The sequence below is a fragment of the Passer domesticus genome, chromosome 31, assembly GCF_036417665.1.
Source record: "Passer domesticus isolate bPasDom1 chromosome 31, bPasDom1.hap1, whole genome shotgun sequence".
Lineage (NCBI taxonomy): Eukaryota > Metazoa > Chordata > Aves > Passeriformes > Passeridae > Passer > Passer domesticus.
The window spans coordinates 3,803,848-3,821,908 of record NC_087504.1 but is presented as its reverse complement, the minus strand read 5'-3'; the positions used below and the strand labels follow the sequence as shown (position 1 = coordinate 3,821,908).

General features: G+C 54.3%; 1 protein-coding gene and 1 long non-coding RNA gene across 8 annotated transcripts; one reads left to right on the top strand and one right to left on the bottom strand.

The window, feature by feature from the left end:
- Positions 1–2,948: 2,948 nt before the first annotated feature.
- On the bottom strand, positions 2,949–9,072 carry LOC135287786 (uncharacterized). 4 transcript variants are annotated; one of them, XR_010351311.1, is made up of 4 exons: positions 8,912–9,072; positions 7,138–7,927; positions 5,022–5,764; positions 3,545–4,173 (listed from the first exon to the last, which is right to left on the bottom strand). It is a non-coding gene; the product is annotated as an uncharacterized LOC135287786 (long non-coding RNA). The 4 variants fall into 4 exon arrangements; XR_010351310.1 differs by lacking the exons at positions 7,138–7,927; positions 8,912–9,072 and adding an exon at positions 2,949–3,460 and having other exon boundaries at positions 3,882–4,173; positions 5,022–5,925; XR_010351308.1 differs by having other exon boundaries at positions 3,548–4,173; positions 7,138–9,072.
- Positions 9,073–9,272: 200 nt separating this feature from the next.
- RACGAP1 (Rac GTPase activating protein 1) lies at positions 9,273–17,167 on the top strand. 4 transcript variants are annotated; one of them, XM_064401129.1, is made up of 17 exons: positions 9,273–9,400; positions 10,643–10,731; positions 11,247–11,449; positions 11,791–11,927; positions 12,128–12,197; positions 12,411–12,464; positions 13,184–13,261; positions 13,367–13,484; positions 13,625–13,755; positions 14,196–14,345; positions 14,745–14,840; positions 15,024–15,222; positions 15,468–15,573; positions 15,831–15,963; positions 16,047–16,182; positions 16,415–16,523; positions 16,818–17,167. In XM_064401129.1, exons 2-17 carry the CDS (start codon positions 10,647–10,649, stop codon positions 16,891–16,893), a joined length of 1,881 nt encoding a protein of 626 aa, XP_064257199.1. In that variant the 5' UTR covers positions 9,273–9,400; positions 10,643–10,646; the 3' UTR covers positions 16,894–17,167. The 4 variants fall into 4 exon arrangements, with proteins under 4 accessions (XP_064257199.1, XP_064257196.1, XP_064257197.1 ...); XM_064401126.1 differs by having other exon boundaries at positions 14,196–14,360; XM_064401127.1 differs by having other exon boundaries at positions 9,303–9,366; positions 14,196–14,360.
- The last annotated feature ends 894 nt before the right edge of the window (positions 17,168–18,061 follow it).

Genomic DNA, 18,061 nt, shown 5'->3' with positions numbered 1-18,061 from the left:
GGGTGAGAAATTAGACAAGAGTTGCTCCGTGCTGATGGGGTTTTTTTCTCCCCCTATTCATCTTTCTCAACAATTATCTTTTATTTTGATATCTTTCTATTTAAACCTTCAGAGCTGCGCTCGGGATGAAAAGGAGGTTGAACTGCTTAACAACCGTGCACCTTGCAGTGCAGGGCGGAGGCACGGAGCCATGGGGAAGGTGGCTTTGGACTCTCCTGGGGTTTTGGCAGCTGGAACCATCCCCAAGAGCCAGGCAGCAAACTCCCTGGGGATGGTATCCTGTGGGAGGGCAGGAACACCTCCTCACCAGCAGCCTCAGCAAGAGCCATAGCGCTGTGTCTGTGTTGCACCAACATTGCACGCCTGGGGCTGGATGGTTGGGAATTCCTCCTCCTGCTGCTCGTCACTCTTGCATCTGGGTGCCCCTCACTTGCTTTGGGGCTGAGTGTGTTTTTTGAAGCCCTTTCAGGGTTGTTTCTGCTCTTTTTCCATCCCAGAATCAATCAGCCGCATCTTTCCGGAATTGTGGACAGCACCTTAAAAACCAAAGGCGGATGGAAACCCTGTGGAAAATCACCAAGATGGGTGTGTGGCTTCATTAGCTCGAGCAATTAGCATGAGGCAATGCAAAACCACTGGCTCCTGCTCAACCACTGTCCTGAAACACTTCCCCTGTGCACAAATTCCACCTTGGGTGGTCCTGCCATCCCCACTTGTTTCACCCAGTCCAGAGAAAGCATCTCCTGGGACACACAGAGCCCTGGGGGCTGAAGGGGCTGAAGATGCTCAGGCTGGATGGGACCTGAACGTGGAAGTGTGGGGCAGAGATCAAACAAACTCATTGCACAGCACACAGGCTCAACGTGTGGCTGCCAGCAGCCCTGCAGTGCTGCCCAAAGCCATCCCTCCTGGCCCCTTGCTCTCTTCCTGCTCTGATATCTGTATCAGAAGCTGGTTTGGAGCTACCTGGGCAGAAATGCCCCTGCTGGGCCATGCTGGTGTTCCCAGAGCTGGCACCTTGCTGACGGCCCAGGCCAGGAGCAGGCCATGGCACTCAGGTGTGTGTGCACAGGTGAGATCCTGGGATGTGCCGTGTGTGGTACAGGACAACAGGAACCCCCAGCCCCTCCCTGGGTGCAGATCCAGCCCGTCCCCCTGTGCTGCCCCACTTGTCCCACCCCATTTCTCCACCCGCACTGCCCTGGCTTTGCTGGTGGCTGTTTGTCCTCGTGTCCTTGTCGCTGCCATAGACCCCGTCTGGATCACTTTGTCTTTTATTCCCTCTGACACTGGTTGTGGTCACAACAAAACTCATCTCATTACGGAAATGCTGAGGGTAGCTGGAAGGGGAAATGGATCCCTCCATCTGGGAAATGCCAGGCTGGCTGCAGAGCAGGGCTGGAGGAGGCAGCTCGGGTGCCTCGGGTGCGCCAAAGCCGCTCCAGCAGCTCGGGGGTGCGGGAGCCAAAGGGTTAACGCTGCCAGCATCCTCAAACGGCACCGATGGGAGCAGGAGCCTCTCCATCTCCGAAAGCTGGCAAACAAATTAAAGCAATGTTGCAACTAATGCGTTTCTTTGCAGCAGAGAGGAGGGGAAGAGCGGCTCAAAGGCTGCGGAGACAAAGGCGGCGCAGATGGGTGCTGGGGGACCCGCGGGCGCCACGTGCAGCGCTCCCAGCTAAGCTCAGATTTGCTGCCACGGCTCCGTGACAGCGGCTGGAATAACCTGGGGAGGATTTATGAGAACCACAGCAGGGCCAAAGGGGGAGCCTGCCTGGAAAGGGCTGTAGCTGGGAATTACTCTGGTGCTGGCGGTGCTCGTGTCCCATTTCTGCGGGAGGATTGGCGGCGCAGGGGGGGAGTGTGGCCCTGGATGCTCGGAGCATCTTCCTCCCAGCAGCCACCCGAGGCACGGCAGTCCAGCGTCTCCCACTTGGCTTCCTGGGCTCTTGAAGAGAAATTAAACAGAGAGATGCAAATCCCCTTAAACAATTTAACGAAGCTGATGGCCCCGCTGGAGCCGGGGCTGGGGCTGGTGGGTGCCCAGGGGGACAAGGCTGGTTGGCAGAGTTTGGTGTGTGGTGACAGGGCTGGGGGAGCTGGGCAGCTGGACCCTCAGCCATTGTCCAGGGGCTGCTGCTGCCCCCCAGCACGGCCTTGTCCTTGTCCCCTGCTGGCAGAAAGACACGTTTCTCTGGAAGGAGGGGCTTTGTCCCCTCCCACCGCAGCCAGGCCCATGCAAGGAGCAGATGGAGCCCATCTTGAACGTGCAGTCTCAGCAAAAGAAAAGCCAATAATCGAGTTAATTACAGGCGTTATGTGATCACTGGGGATTCCCAGGGGATGCTGGCAATGGAGCAGCCCTTTGCTCTCCATCCGCAGCCGATGGAGGGCTGAGCTGCCCTCCCTGGGGATGCACAAAGCCCCTCGAGGCACTGACCTGCAGCTCTGTGGTTATGGGGGCTCTATCCATCCCTTCCCCTGTGTTTTTCCTGGCTGTGTCTCTTGGGGCAGATTCACAGGGTGGCTGGAAGTGCCGAGCTCTCCCCAGGAGCTGTGCCTCTGACTGTGCAAAACGTGACCATCCCGAGGGCAGAGCGTGGCCTGCCTTTGTCTCACTGCTGAGAGAAACTAGGAGAGAAAGTGCAGCAGCTCCTCGGTTTAAAAGTGAATTTGAACTCGGCTTGAAAGACCACAGACCCCTTACCTGGAGCCTCTGGGGCAGCTCTGCCCTGTCCCCCGGCCGTGCAATGTCTATCAGTGGCACAAGGGACTCTCCAGTGGAAATGCCTGCCCGGAGGCAGCGCTCAGCTCAGGCAGCCGGAGGGTGTGGACGTGCTGGTTTGCCCTCTTGGTGCTTCTGCTCTGCTCCCCATCAGCTCAGCTAATAAAGTTTGGACTCCTTAAATCCACAAATGGTTTCAAAGTCGATTGCCCTGGGCTGGCTCGCAGCTCCCGCCCACCCCTCCCCTCCCGCTCTGCCGGGAGATAAGGATGGCAGTGGCTTTAATTCCTCACTTATGCATCGACTGCCAATTCTCCTGGCCGCTCACCCTTGATAAATATTGCACAAAGATTTGGCGGCCAGCGTGCCAGAGATAAAGGTCCAGTCCCACCAGATCTCCTTCCTCTGTGCCTTTTGTCTCGTTATGTGTCCAATTTGTTGAACAACCCACCTGCTGCAAGAGGCTCTTCCCATCCCCGCTGCTGCCTCGGATTATTGCTAAACCTCTGCGTGAGCCTCCAGCCTGGGCTGGGAGCTGAGGGCTGGGGAAAGGCGCTGTCATTTCCAGGCCTTGAGCTGTCATTGATCGGGGATCAATAGCTCAGCTTGGCTCAGCTCTCCTGGCCTGGCAGGATCCTCATCGAGGGGGGGCCGAGGTGCTGCCGTGTCAGCTGTGAGCCCATCCCTGGCAGCAGAGCCCAAACCAGGATTTGGGGATGCTCCCGTGCAGCAAACCTACAAAAGAGAGCGTGCCAGAGGTTCTGGCAGGGATTAGCCATGCTAAAAAACCCCTTTGCTGGGTGAGCACGCTGTGGGGTGCCAGGGGCTGCTGCTGGGCCGTGTCACTGGAGCTCTGCTGTGTACTGCCCCATCTGGCTTTGCTGGAGCTGCCTCCCCCAGCTCAGGAACCCTCGAGGGGCTGAAAGCTGCTGTTGGGGTGCACAAACACCTTAGGGAGATGCTGCACCGATGGAGCTGCTCAGGGGAGGGGGTCGTGCCCAGCGCTGCTGGTCTCTGCAGGACCCTGCAGACACAGCCCTGATGCTGCAGCTCCTGCCCAAGCCTCAAATTTCAGGGCTGCTGGAGGCGAGGGCACAGGCAGAGGCCATTGATTGGGGTGGAGAGGGAGAAACAGGAGGGAAGGTCTCAAAGCAACCTGAGTGTAGATCTGGCTGGTGGCATGGTAGAGCTGATATTCCCCCTCTGCATCCGCATCCTGAGTGTTGTCTCATGAGAAGCTCAAATTAAAGAAGAGACGAGTGCTGCTGAGGTCTAGATGTCTTTGAGCTCAATGTGGCACATAAGTCTGTTATTCCTGCTGCAAGAGCAGCTGTCCCAGGCAGCTTCAGGTGCTATTTAGCTTCCAGGTCTCTGGACTCCGCAGTTTGGCAGTGGCTCTGACAACATGGCTTGATCACTATCGTTTCTAAATCCATGAGAAATGTCATCTGAAGTGCAACAAATAACAGTCTGATTATCTGCTGGATCCTAATGCTACTCCCTGGAGATAACAAGCTGCAATTTTCCCCCTGGGCCATACAATAATCGCCCCAATTACTCCCAAGCAGTGGTTATTAAACTCATGGCACCGCTTTTGTTTACAAAGCAAAAATCATTAAGCAGGTGTGTGTGTGTGTGTGTGTGTTTGCTCTTTGGCTGGGAGTGACCGAGGTTGTTCTCGCTTTGTTCTGGGAGAGGAGCTCTTGGTGGCTGTGGAAAACCTCCGTGGCTTTCCCGCTCTGTGTGGCACAGTTCTGTCAAGAGCCTCCGGATGATCGACCAAATCAAATGCAGTTGGTGTCTGTTAGTGCTGGGGTTGGTGTCCCGGAGGATGTAACCTCTATCCAAGTAGAACGTGGAGGGATTTAGGGAGATAGTGTGGTTAGCAGAGCTGGGATGTGAGGGGCATTCCAAACACAGCCAGGCCCCGGCAGGAGTGCTGCTGTGCTCGGGCTGGATTGCAGGGGGACTGCAGGGTGACACCAGGGTCCCACGCCAGCACAGGCTGTGGGGTGTCACCCACAGCTCCATCAGCCTCCAGGCAGAGGGGACGAGGTCTCCTTCCCTTTGTCCCCACGAGCCCCACGCTGTCAGCCAGGTTTGATGTGGCTGTGCACACAAACACGCGACGCTCGCTCGGACACGGAGCCTCCAGCTGCTCAGGGAGGAGAACAGAGCAAGCAGAGGGAGGGATGACCAGGACAGGGAGGCAGGCTGGTGAATTATGCATGACTCCGGGAGGGGAGCGTTATCTGCACGGACAAAGGCCTGTGCCAGCAGCCCGGCTCCGCTGTACCTGTGCCTTCCTTCGCCCGCGCTTTATCTCCGCTCCCAGCTTGTAATTCAGCCCAAATATCAGAGGAAGCTGCAAGATTAATTTTCTCTGTTTGCATGGCAAAGGAGAGGGGACACGCTCTCACTCCCGACTCCCAGCTGTTTAATCCTCCACCAAGGCCTGCCCAAGGAAAAGGCAAAAATTTATCAGTGTTGGCAAGTCGCTGGCGTGGGGAGGGGCGTTGGAGCCCGGGGCCCCCCGTGAGCAGGTTGTGGGCACTCACAGCAGGCTTCATCTGTGGGTAAGGTTTGGGGGGCACTAAGAAAATGCAAACCCTTCCCTCCTCCCCACATTCAGGTCCAGAGGAGGGTGTGGGCTTGGGAGAGCCGGAGTCAGCGAGTCCCTCCCAGCATTCACGGCTGTGAGTCGCTCAAATATTTAAGAGATGACAACTGTATTAATACAAAAACTAGATAAAGATCCCTTGAGTTTAAAGACAGAACCATCAGCTCAGCTCTTATTTTCCAGCCCTCTCCCTTAGCTTGCTCCCTGGCTTAAATGAAATCATAAATATCGGCCCACAAAGGTCCTTTGTCACCGCACGCAGCTCCCGGCGACAAGAGGTCATTCATTAAAAGCCAGATGAAGGCAATAGAGACTCCCTTTGTTTTTTAAGGAGTTCAGGATAAGGCCGTGGCTTCTCTGCTGACATTAATGCACCGTTCACGGCGGGTTGGGCTCATCCCATCCAAGTGATCTTCACCCTGAAGTTGATGAAAGAAACATCGCGGGTTCTCTCAGGTGGGACATCCCAGATGAACCTGGTTTGTTGTTGGACTGATGGCAAAAACAGGGCCCCTTTGGCCCCCTCCTCACAGACCCCCTGGGCTCATCATCCCCCTCCTCACTGACCCCCTGGGCTCATCATCCCCCTCCTCACTGACCCATGGGCTCATCATCCCCCTCCTCACTGACCCCCTGGGCTCATCATCCCCCTCCTCACTGACCCCATGGGCTCATCATCCCCTCCTCACTGACCCCCTGTGCTCATCATCCCCCTCCTCACTGACCCCATGGGCTCGTCATCCACCTCCTCACTGACCCCATGGGCTCATCATCCCCTCCTCACTGACCCCATGGGCTCTTCCCCTCCTCACTGACCCCCTGGGCTCGTCATCCACCTCCTCACTGACCCCATGGGCTCATCATCCCCCTCCTCACTGACCCCCTGGGCTCGTCATCCACCTCCTCACTGACCCCATGGGCTCATCATCCCCCTCCTCACTGACCCCCTGGGCTCATCATCCCCTTCCTCACTGACCCCATGGGCTCATCATCCCCCTCCTCACTGACCCCATGGGCTCATCATCCCCCTCCTCACTGACCCCTGGGCTCATCATCCCCCTCCTCACAGACCCCATGGGCTCTTCCCCTCCTCACTGACCCCCTGGGCTCATCATCCCTCTCCTCACTGACCCCCTGGGCTCATCATCCCCCTCCTCACAGACCCCATGGGTTCCTTTATCCCCCTCCTCACTGACCCCCTGGGCTCTTCCCCTCCTCCCAGCCCCCGGGTGCTGCTCTGCCACATTTTGCCCTGCTGAGGGATGGCTCAGGCCCTGCAGCTCCCACCCAGCACATGAGCCTGATGCCATCTGCCGGCCTCTGGCTCTGGCCAGCCAGGAGAAATCAGAAATTAATTCCCTGAAAGGTCCATGTCCCTCTGGCTAAACCCCGGCTGCCCTCCCTGCTCAGCCTGATGGATTTTTTCCTCACACTACTGAACAACTCCTTTTTAACACCCCTGCTGTATGAATGCATCAAGAGAAATGCACCTCAGATCATTTTTTTCTCCCTTTTTTTCCCCTGGGGAAAGGTTGCTCTCTTAAAGTTTCTAATTCCCCTTGCTTCCCCCTGCCTTTTTATTTTTTGAATGACTGTTTATGAAGACCATCGTGGTCTAACTGGTTTTGGATTAAAAGGAACTTAATAAAGGTTTCCCCAGAGCACAAAGCTGCACAAATGGGTTTGCAATTGCAGAGTTAATTACAGGAGCTGGGCAGAGCAAGCGGTGCTTGCAAAGCTTCACCAGAGGATGAGGCTGGCAGGGAGAGCTTTGGCTTTGCTCTTTGCTCACCCTGTGAGGCACTGGGGCAGGTTTCCTTCCATTTTCCCCAAAAGATGGAGGAACGGGGTCACCAGGGATGCCACTGGGATTGGCACCAATCCTGGTCACATCCTGGTGACATCCTGGTGACATCCTGGTGACATCCCGGGGTCACATCCCGGGATCACATCCCGGGGTCACACTCTGGGGTCAGCCAGACCTGCCCCAAGAAGGGTCTGGGGTGGCTGCAGGAGGAGAACGGGCTGAAGACCAACCCAGCGAGGCTGAGGGAGGAGCTGGAGGAGAATTTCTGCTGCCTGGGAATGTGAAGTGCTTCCGCCAGTAATCGCCGGAATCATCAAATTAGCATAAATTCTATTAACGGTTTCCCAGATGAGACATTTCAAGGCTTCTCCCCCCCCTTTCCTGACACAAACAAAAAGAGAATATAATTACTTTGCCATAAAGCAGCTCCTGAAAAGGCCTCAGCCCTCCTGCCTTTCTTCTCCCGTGGAATAAAGCTCCACATGGAAGGTGCTGCTGACCTCTGTGCTCCCCTCATTCATCAGCCAGCGAGGAGGAGAGGGACTCCACGATGGTTTTAGAGCCTGGGACCGAGCAGGAACCCATTTGCCAGGCCCACATCACAGCTGGGGGGGTCCTGAGAAGGTTTTTGGGGCGCTCAGAGCCTGCTGCCCCCCCGGCTCTGAGGAGGGTTTGGAAGGAGGAAGGCTGATATGGAAAAATGGAATTTGTGCAGCACGAGCCCAGCACTACTGCAGTAACTCACAACAAGCACCGCGGGGGCAATCTGAATAATCTGAAAAAAAAATAATGTGCTTTTTTATCGGCACGAGATTGCGGGTGACAATCTGAGAGGGAACGGAATTTGCTTATGAGCAAAAAGCCTCCTTAACTCTTCAGAACGGCACCGAGACAACTCGCCTGCCTATAAATACGAGCTGCCAATGGAGACATCTTAGCTGGGAAGGTTGAATTACAGGCAGGAGCTGCAGGAGGCCCCGGGCTGGCAGCAGAGCAGCTGAGCCTCGTCTCACAGCGGGCATGGGCCTGCACACGAGGCAGAGCCAGGGGTAACCCCCAACTTCGTCCCAGGCAGGGGAAAATCGGGCTTTTGGGTGATTTCCTGCACTTTAAGGTAATATATCAAGGTCAGAAGCTTTCTCTCGCTTGGCCATTGGCTCAGGGGACGAGTTGTGTCTCCTCTAGGCCTCAGCTCCCCTATAAATGTAGATAATTTTGGCTCTCTTCTTCAAGGAAGCCACAGTAATGTTTACTTTTCCACAGATCTTGAGGCTTTTTACAATCTATTACGAATTAATTATTATTAAGGTAAACCAAACTATATACCCTAAATAAAGCAGTTCCAACAAAGCAGCTGGATGATGGGAGCAATCTGCTTCATGAACTCCCCTTTCCACTGCGCAATTTTCAGCATTTAGTTCCGCTTTCTAATTGCTAATATCCATTCTTCAATTACCCGCTGTTTTGTTTCAGATTTAAAAGATTAAAGCACGTTGTTGTTTTATGATTATGTGAATTCCCTTTGTGTAATTGTTAGGTTTGGGTTTTATCCGTTTGCATATTAAACGCCTGCACAGGGAAGACTGGTATGTGCTTCAAATGGGTTTCGCCTTTGGCACAAGTTGCCGGCTGTTACTCAAATCAACATTTAAGCACGAAAAGCAGGCAAGGCATCGTATATCTCAAGTGACAACGCTCCATAAACAGATTCACAGTGAATTTCAACGCTCCCCGGCTGCACCCAGCCGCTTGCACCGACCTAGTACAGAACCAGCGCGGGGGCTCAGGCCCACACGAGCCCTGTGCCAATGGCTTTGCTGGAAATAACAGCCGGGTTTGGCCTGAGAAGGGCTTTTCCTGCCCAGCACACTCCTCGGGAGAGGAGAACACGGAGCAGGCCCAGGCCTGAGGGTCCCGGGCCCTCCCGGCGTCCCCGTTGCTAAGCAACGCGTGCTGGCGCCAGCAGCAAAGATGGCGCCCGGGCGGCTTCGGCGCGCGCGCGGCCGCGCCCCACTCCCGGCCCCGCCGAGCAGGCAGGCCACGCCCTCAGCAGGCATGGCGCCGGGCTGGCTTCAAGGAGCCCGCTGAGGGCAGCCAATGAGAGGCCGGGAGGGGGAGCCGGGGCGCGCGGCGATTGGCTGGCGGCGCGGATTCAAACCGGAGCGCGGGGCCGTTGGGGCTGCGCGCGGCGCTGGGGCCGGAGCCGCGGCCCAGGTGAGGGAGCCTGGGGCGAGCCTGAGGGGCTCGGGTGAGTGCGGGGCTGAGGGGAGCCTGGGGCTCGGGTGAGTGCGGGGGTCCCTGAGGGCTGAGGGGTCCCTGAGGGCTGAGGGGAGCCCTGAGGGGAACGCCGAGGGTTGAGGGGTCCCTGAGGGCTGAGGGGAGCCCTGAGGGGTCCCCGAGGGCTGAGGGGTCCCTGAGGGGTCCCCGAGGGCTGAGGGGTCCCTGAGGGGTCCCTGAGGGCTGAGGGGAGCCCTGAGGGGAGCCCTGAGGGGAGCCCCGAGGGCTGAGGGGAGCGGATCCCGGGCTCGCCCAGGCCCATTCCAGCCCGGTGGTGTCGCAGCCCCGGTCGCCCGGCTCGGAGGGCGCTGTGCGGGCCGGGCTGGTCCCTCCCGGCCTCGGGGGCCGCGGGGATGGAGGTGCTGGTGCTGGTAATTGGGGCACCGCGCTGGGCGCGCCCCGTGCTGTGAGCTCGCACAAGGGCAGTGCGTTTAGTGGAGAAAGTCCCGAGGTGTCGGTGTGCCTGTGAAGTCTGCACCTGTGGAACAGGTACCTCAAAGCCTGCTCTGCTGGGCTGTGCTCCCTGCTGGCACCGCTCCCAAGCCAGCTCATGTCCCAGCCCCTGTGCCCTGCCTGCCCCACCACCTCTCTCGTTCGTGAAGTCATTTCTATCTTGCTGAGCTGGAGACTTTCCCCTTCGCTGCCTCTGTTTATGCCGTTGTTGCTGCTGTTTGAGAGAAATGTGCTGACTGGTTGAATTTTAACAGCTATTTGCAGGAGGAGCTGTAAGTTAAAATGCAGCTAAATTTAAAACTGTATTAAAATTCTCCAGAATGTTGCTCCTATTTATATCTTACAAAGTGCTGAAAACTTGCAGGTTTTTAGTGGCCTAGATAGTACCAAGTTATTTGTAGACAGGGCACGGGCTGTGTTCTGTATCCTTTTGGAAGGGAAGGACTTGGAATCCCTCATCTTGCCTTGGGTTCTGTGCTGTGCTGAGGGATAGTGGAAGCACTAAGGTGGGCAGATCGGCCTCTCTCCAAGCCTCTGTTATCCATAAACTGTGCAGGGCTGTGGATTTCCATTCCCAGTGAGAAAAAGTAAATGCATATATCTCCATAAAACATGAGTTTTGTTCGTGCAGCTTCTCAAACCCGCCTGAAAGCAGCACAACCAGGAACTCTGAGGCTGGTTCTCTTTCCTTTGGGCTGGTTCCTGCTTGGAGGGGGGAGGGAAGGGCTGGGCTGCTTGTTTAGCTGTGGTTTTTTGGCAGGAGGATGGAGATTACCATGGTGAACCTGCGGGGTCTGTACGAGCAGCTCACGCGCCAGGCCGAGCTTCTGAGCGAAGGAAACGAATGCCGTGAGTTTTGTTCCTGAAAAATCTGCTAGAGATGCTAAAACCACTCCGATCTGGGCTTTTCCTTTTCAGTCCCAGCTGAATTTCTGTGCAGGGCCATGTTCTGCTTGTAGCAGACTGGCTTTGTCTCGTGTTCCAGCTCTTCTGGCTGGTGCTGACAGGAAGGGCTTGGTCTGAAAAATGGAAGAGCTCCTGGACATCTCTTGTGTGGCTGGGTTGGCCCAAAGGCTGGGCTCTCCATGCCTCAGTTGGGAGCAGGTTGGGCATCAGGAGGAAGAATTTCTTCCTGGAAAGAGCAGTCAGGGATTGGAGGGGTCTGCCCAGGGAGGTTTGGAGTGCCCATCCCTGGAGGTGTCCAAGGAGTGGCTGGAGGTGGCACTCCGTGCTCTGGACTGGGTTTTGAGGTGGGGATCGAGTCTTTTCCAACCTCAGGAATCCTGGGATTCACTGTGAACAGATACCTGCTGCTAGCTGCTCCTCTGCTTGCCCAGCTAAGGCTTCATGTTTTCTCTCCCCAGAGTTTATTCAGTTAGCCAAGAGCTTTGAGGAGAACCGGAGGAAATGGCAGAAAACAGAGCAGGAGCTCGGCAGGTACAAAGATCTCCTCATGAAGACAGAAGCTGAGCGCAGCGCCCTGGACGTGAAGCTGAAACACGCCCGCAATCAGGTGGATGTGGAGATCAAACGCAGGCAAAAAGCTGAAATGGACTGTGAGAAGCTGGTGAGTAATTCCTGTGTTACCCCTCAGCTCTCCAGAGTGTGGAGACAAGGCGATTAAACTGCATTGATCAATGGCAAATAAGGACTGGCACTCGTGGGGAGGAAAGGAAAAATAAAAAGCAAGGAATTGGCTCGGCTCCTCTGCTTTGATCTGGGAAAGGAGACTGGCTGCTGATGGAGCTGAGCTGCCACTACCTGTCTGAGCTGCCATTGCCTGCCTGCAGCCATTAGCAGTCCATTGACACAAGTTCTGAGCTTATCTCTGGTGTCTCGAGCGCTGGGTCGGGTCTTACAGTAATTAAACACAGTGTATCCAGCTGCCGATGTTATCTGTGCTCACAGGAGCGGCAAATCCAGCTGATTCGGGAGCTGCTCATGTGTGATGCCTCCGGCAGCATCCAGCTCAGCGAGGAGCAGAAGTCTGTCCTCGCCTTCCTGAACAGGCCACAGGCTTCTGTGGGAAACGCGGGCAACAAAAGGTAGGGAAGCAGCATTTTATCTGAGGCGTCAGGCATCAATCCAGCTGTCGGCCCCTGTGACACATTCCTCACCCGTGTCAACAGTTTCCCTTTTTGTTCCACTTTAAAATACGGCTCTTCTGAGTCAGTGGGATTGTTCTGGAACCGTGACTGACTGAAAGCCAAACTGATACAAGCTTCTTCTAATTTTTGTTTTTTAGGCTGTCTACAATAGATGAATCTGGCTCAATTCTGTCAGACATCAGCTTTGACAAGAGCGATGACTCACTGGTAATGTAGCTCCATTTCTGAAGTTCTCCTCCCTGTAAAGCCCGAGGGGAGGGGGTTGATCTCCAGAGACCCTTTGTGTTTGGATTACTGGGATATTAACCTGGCTGAGCTGATTTGCATTTCCCGAGTGTGCTGTTGGCTAAAATTTGATGGAAGCCCTGGCCAGGGGCTGTGTGCTGTTTACCATTAACCAGTGCTGTGTCTTTCCCCCAGGACTGGGATTCCTCGGTGGTGAAAGCTGTCAGGCTGAAGAGGAGAGAGAAGCGGGTACTGTTCAATTGTTCCTGTCACATAGTTTCCTTTGTTCCCCCCGGCTGCCACAATGCCACCATCTGTCACCTCACAGCCACCTGTAGTGACCTCTGAGCCACTAAACACAGTCAGACCTCGAATGGCTGCGCTGCTGCTCTGCGGGTTTAGATTGAAATTTAGGTCTGGTGTCATTGTTTGTGTACTGAAAACGAGTGGAGTTCTTTATAGCCTGCATTTTTACAGTCAGGGATTTGCAAGAAAACACTTGGAGATTATTAACAGCTCCCAGATTAGGGGGAAATGGTGTAGAAAGTTAACATTTTTCTATTCTGTAAAGGAGCCTGTGCTCATTCTGCTTTAATCTGCAGAAGATCCAGGTGGGAAAGAGCCTGAAACCATCACCTAGTGGATCTGGGAAGAGTCTGGGACTTGCTTAGTTGCTGGTTTTTGTGTGTGTAGTTCGTGGGTTTGTTGGGGCTTTTTTGCCCTCCTTTCTTCGGTTGGGTTTCTTTTTTTTTCTGATCTGAATTTTAAAGCTGGCTAGGAAAATTATTTGAAAGAGGTTCCCTGATTCTTCCTGGCACCTCCAAGGCTGCCATGAAGGTTTCCCTGAAGGACTTGTGTGCACACACCACAGATGCATGAAGTGTTCAGTCCCTCTAGTCATCCTGGGCCAGTGCAATGCCAAGTGAGCAGCATTTCTGCTTTGAGACAAGGATGTGCTCTCTTTTCAGCGCTCTTCCAGGCAGTTTGCTGAAGGCCCCCCAGCTCCTCAGAAGAAATCCAGATCCATTAGCAGCACAGCAGACCAGGTATGGGTTTGTGTGCACCTGGCCACAGTTCCTGCCTGTTTCCAGGGCTGCTGGGGCTCCCGTGTTCTGTCAGCACTCCTGTCACTGGTGTATTTGTCATTCCAGGCTAATGAATCCATAGTAGCCAAGACCACTGTGATGGTCCCCAACGATGGTGGCCCAATTGAAGCCATTTCTACCATCCAGACCATGCCTTACCCTCGGAGGAGCCGCAGGAAGAGCGGTAGGTGTAACATCCCCGTGCTGTCCCAACACAGCTTATCCTGAAATGTTCCTCATTCCTTCCAGGGAGCTGCTTCTGGTTAATGATACCCATGCTTTTGGGGGCAGAGGGTGATTCCAGCCTCTTCTTGTGTCTTGCAGGTGCTTTGCAGCCCTGGAACAGCGAGTCCAGCATAGGCAGTAAGCAGCTGGAGTCCAAGCAGGACACCGATGGCTCCAGCACCCCGCAGCACAACGGGGGAGTCAGGCTGCACGACTTTGTTTCAAAGACGGTGGGTCTACAGGCAGGAGGAGATGGAAAAGCATCTCCTTCCATCTTGGAATGTGTGTGATAAGAGGCTGCCGGCTGTGTCACGGGAGGTTTATGCTGGATATTGGAAAAAGGCTCTTCTCCCAGAGGGGGGTCATGCACTGAACAGGCTCCCCCGGGAATGGGCATGGCCCCAAGGCTGCCAGAGCTCCAGGAGAGTTTGGACAATGCTTCAGGGATGCACAGGGTGGGATTGTTGGGGTGTCTGTGCAGGGCCAGGAGCTGCACTGATGATCTCTGTGGCTCTCTTCCAATTCAGGCTATTCCGTGATTCTATTAGTCTCAGGTCAATATGACCTGTACCAGTTACCTGCATGGATCAGAGAACCATTACCCAGTTCAACTCCTGCTGAGTTACTACACTGCACTAATCTCTGCCATCTGTGTGCTCTGCATCACCAGGTTATCAAGCCGGAATCTTGTGTCCCGTGTGGAAAGCGAGTGAAGTTTGGGAAGATCTCCCTGAAGTGCAGAGACTGCCGGGTGGTGGCTCACCCCGAGTGCCGGGAGCGCTGCCCCCTGCCCTGCATCCCCACGCTGACGGGCACTCCGGTGCGCATCGGCGAGGTGGGTCAGTGCCAGCCTGGGGCTGCCACCACAGGCCCACCCTGCCTGGGGACCTGCTCAGCTCCTAGCTGCCTTCCCCAGCAGAGCTCCTGTTGCTCAGAGCTGCATAATGACATGCAAATGAGCTCGCTAATGCATCGCTGCACAAGCAGGGAGGGGGTGTAGGGGTGTGATGGTAGGAGGGCGTTGAGTGGGGAAGGTGGCAGCTCTGGGCAGGCGATGCAGCGTTGTGCTGATGGATGTGATGTTTCTTCATCAGTCCTGAGAAGAGCAACAATTCTTGTTTTCCGACCATAGATCTTGCTGTGAATTCCTGAGAGAGTATTTTCCATGTCTTGGTGACTGAATCCATCTTTTTTTTTTACTTTCCCTTCTGCCTTTTAGGGCACCTTGATGGATTTTGTCCCTTCTACTCCTCCAATGATCCCTTCCATCATCGTGCACTGTGTTAATGAGATTGAGCAACGAGGGCTGCATGAGGTAAGAAGAAAATGAGGTGTGAAACAGTGCCAATGAAATGGGTTGTAGTGTTAGGGAAGCAAATTGTTAACCCAAATATCCCTTATTTATGGTGTGCGTTGTGCTGCTTAGTGGGTGACTCAGGTGTGGGGATGGAACAAAACCAGTTGACCTTCTCCTCTGAGCCAAGCTTTGTGCCAACAGACGGGCATTTACCGCATCTCTGGCTGTGACAAGACTGTGAGGGAGCTGAAGGAGAAGTTTCTCAGAGCAAAGAACATTCCTTTGCTCAGTAAGGTGGACGATATCCACGCCATCTGCGGCCTTCTCAAGGACTTCCTGCGCAGCCTGAAAGAGCCCCTGCTCACTTTCCGGTTAAACAAGACTTTCATGGAAGCTGCAGGTGAGGAATTGCTCTGTGACATCTCCAGCTCTTTCCTGAGGCTCGGTGGTTGTGGTTTTGCTGTCAAGTGAACCAGCAGCCCATGGTGCTCGAGTTCCAGCTGGGCAGGATATGAGATTATCAGCACAGCTGGAGAAGTTTCTAGCTTGGTTATTTCTCAGGGTAGCTGTGGCTGTGGCTGTGAGGGGAATATTGCAGCTTCTGGGAGCACTTTCTAAGGTCTAAATATTATTTTTTCCTGGTAGAAATCCCAGATGAGGATAACAGCATTGCTGCAATGTACCAAGCAGTTGGAGAACTTCCTCAGGCCAACAGGGACACCTTGGCTTTCCTCATGGTCCACCTGCAGAGGTACATTCTGATGGACAGGGGTGTTGGAATCAGGTGATCTTGAAGGTTCTTCCCAACCCAAACCATTCTGTGATTTGGAAGGGGAAGGTTACCCCACTGGTGCTTTTTCTGATTGGGTCTGGTTGCTGCTTGTGAGCATGAAGTCTTCATTCTGGAACAAACCTGCTCACTCAGAGGCCAAGTGTGTGTGGGACAGGGGACTTGTATCATAAGTGAAGGGGGGAAGCTACATTCTTTCCCTATTTCTTTTAATGCAGGGTGGCTCAGAGCCCAGACACTAAAATGGACATCTCCAATTTGGCCAAAGTCTTTGGCCCCACAATAGTTGCCCACGCGGTACCAGATCCTGACCCCATGACCCTCCTGCAAGACACGAAGCGTCAGCCCAAGGTAGGACAGACTTGGTGATTGTCTCTGTTCCAGCCCAAACCATTCCACGATTCTGTGATCAGTGACTCACAGGTGTCCTGTAGGTGGTGGAGCGACTCCTGCTGCTGCCCATGGACTACTGGAGCCAGCTGATGATGGTGGAGCAGGAGAACATTGACCCAGCACACGTGATTGAGAACACCAACGCCTATTCCACTCCACGGACACCTGAGGTTCAAGGTAATCCTGCCTTCTGCTCTGTTACTAAAAACAACAGCCCTCAATCCAAGCAGCCTGCGAGGCTCTCAGAGCCAGCCACTTCTCACTTCATGGAGGCAGGGGAAAAAGCAAAGTGTGCCAGGAAGTGCCAGATTTGTCTAGTGCTTTTCACAGATGCCAGGGAATGCCTGATGTTCTCTGCAAGGCAGAGAAAACTTCAGCTGTCCCCACACTGTGCTGCTCTCTTTGGCAGTGAGCATCCTGGGACCTCTCACCACCCCAGAGCACCAGCTCTCCAAGACACCCTCGTCCAGCTCCCTGTCCCAGAGGGTCCGCTCCACCTTCAGCAAGACCACCCCCAAGTAAGTGCCAGTGGGTGCTGGCATGCCATGTTTGGAATGACTGTAGGTGATTTTGGGTGCTCTAGGAGAGCTGAGACATTTGGGGGCAGCCTGCACTTACTACTCAGTGCACCCTCCCTTAATCAGTGCTGTGGGAGCAGCAGATTTGGGTTACAAACATCCTCTCATGGTAGGGAGAGGAACATTGTTTGGGAGGTGCGTGAAATTTGGGTGAACGTTCCCTGGAAAAGGGAGAGTGTTGGGCCTCTGTGCCCAGAATTCCAAACTGATATTCTTGTATTTCTCTTGAATTAGATTTGGGAGCAAAAGCAAGTCAACAACCCAGTTTGGACATCAGGGTAACTTCTTTGCCTCTCCTATGCTGAAGTGAAGACCTGGGAGTTGCTGTTGTCCTGGCATTTGCACACCAATACTCACAAGTAGAAGAAATACAGGTTGTCTCTGTGGCCCCTGACAGCTTTTATGAAATAATGTTTTGCCTTTTATCTTTCAGCTTAACTGAGACTTTTAATGGGATTTTATAGTGCAATTTATTTTTATTATCTAATGCTGTGCTGAATGTAGTATTTGTGAAGACAGTAACAAGCAGGATTTGTTCAGTGTTAATCATTAAAAAAACTCTAGAGAATTGGCATTTTCACTAACATCTGTTTTTCTCCTTGTGTGAAGTAGAGCAGTCACAAAATGAGGGTCAGTTGGTTGGGGTTTTTAGGATGTTCTTGGCACAGCAGTGTCTGAACCTTGTCAGAATCCAGGCTTTCCATCAGCACGGCCTGTCCCACCTGGCTGGTGTGCAGCTGGAATCCTGAGGATGGCAGTGTTGGACTGGGCTGGTGGGCAAAGCCTCTCTTCAATGAACTGCCCGAGGGGCTGTGGCTCCTCCAAGGGAGCATTTCCTGCTGCTGTGTTTGCAGGGGGTGGATTCTGTAGAGAAGGGTGGCAAAGCCAAAGGATTCCTGGGTATCCCAAAGGAATTCGTGCAGCTCATGCTGGTGAGGGGAGTGGGGGTGGGAGGAGTCCTGCTTTCCCGGGGCAGGATCTGGGACCTTGCCCAGTGCTGTGTGAAGACAACTTCAAGTTTATCAATTAGCTGTTTTTATTGAGCTTTGGAAAACTCTCCTGACTGTACAGTTAAGTAAATCCTGATGTTTTACACACTTTTGTGTTCTCTGGCTCGTGGTTTTAACTCGTGCATTTTCACCAGGCATGTGTGGCCTCCCTGGAGGCTCAGGGGCTGCTCTCTGCCCCAAGGACTGATCCCAGCCAACTTTGCTGCTGGGGGCAGGATCCTGCCCTGGGCTGTGGCTCCTGGGTGCAGGGGAGGAACGAGGATGACAGGTTTGGTCCCCATTGTTGTGTTGGGAGGTGAAATAGCCATGGGTAGGTGTGCTGGCCTGGGATGTTTCCCTCTCCCCTTGATTGTGAGGTCTGGGGGGGTGAAGTGTTTGCACAGTGGTGCTGACCCTGCTGGGGCCCAAGCAAGGGGGTGTTTCTGGCCCTGGGTTCTCAGACACACCAGGTGTGCAGGAGAGAGGCAC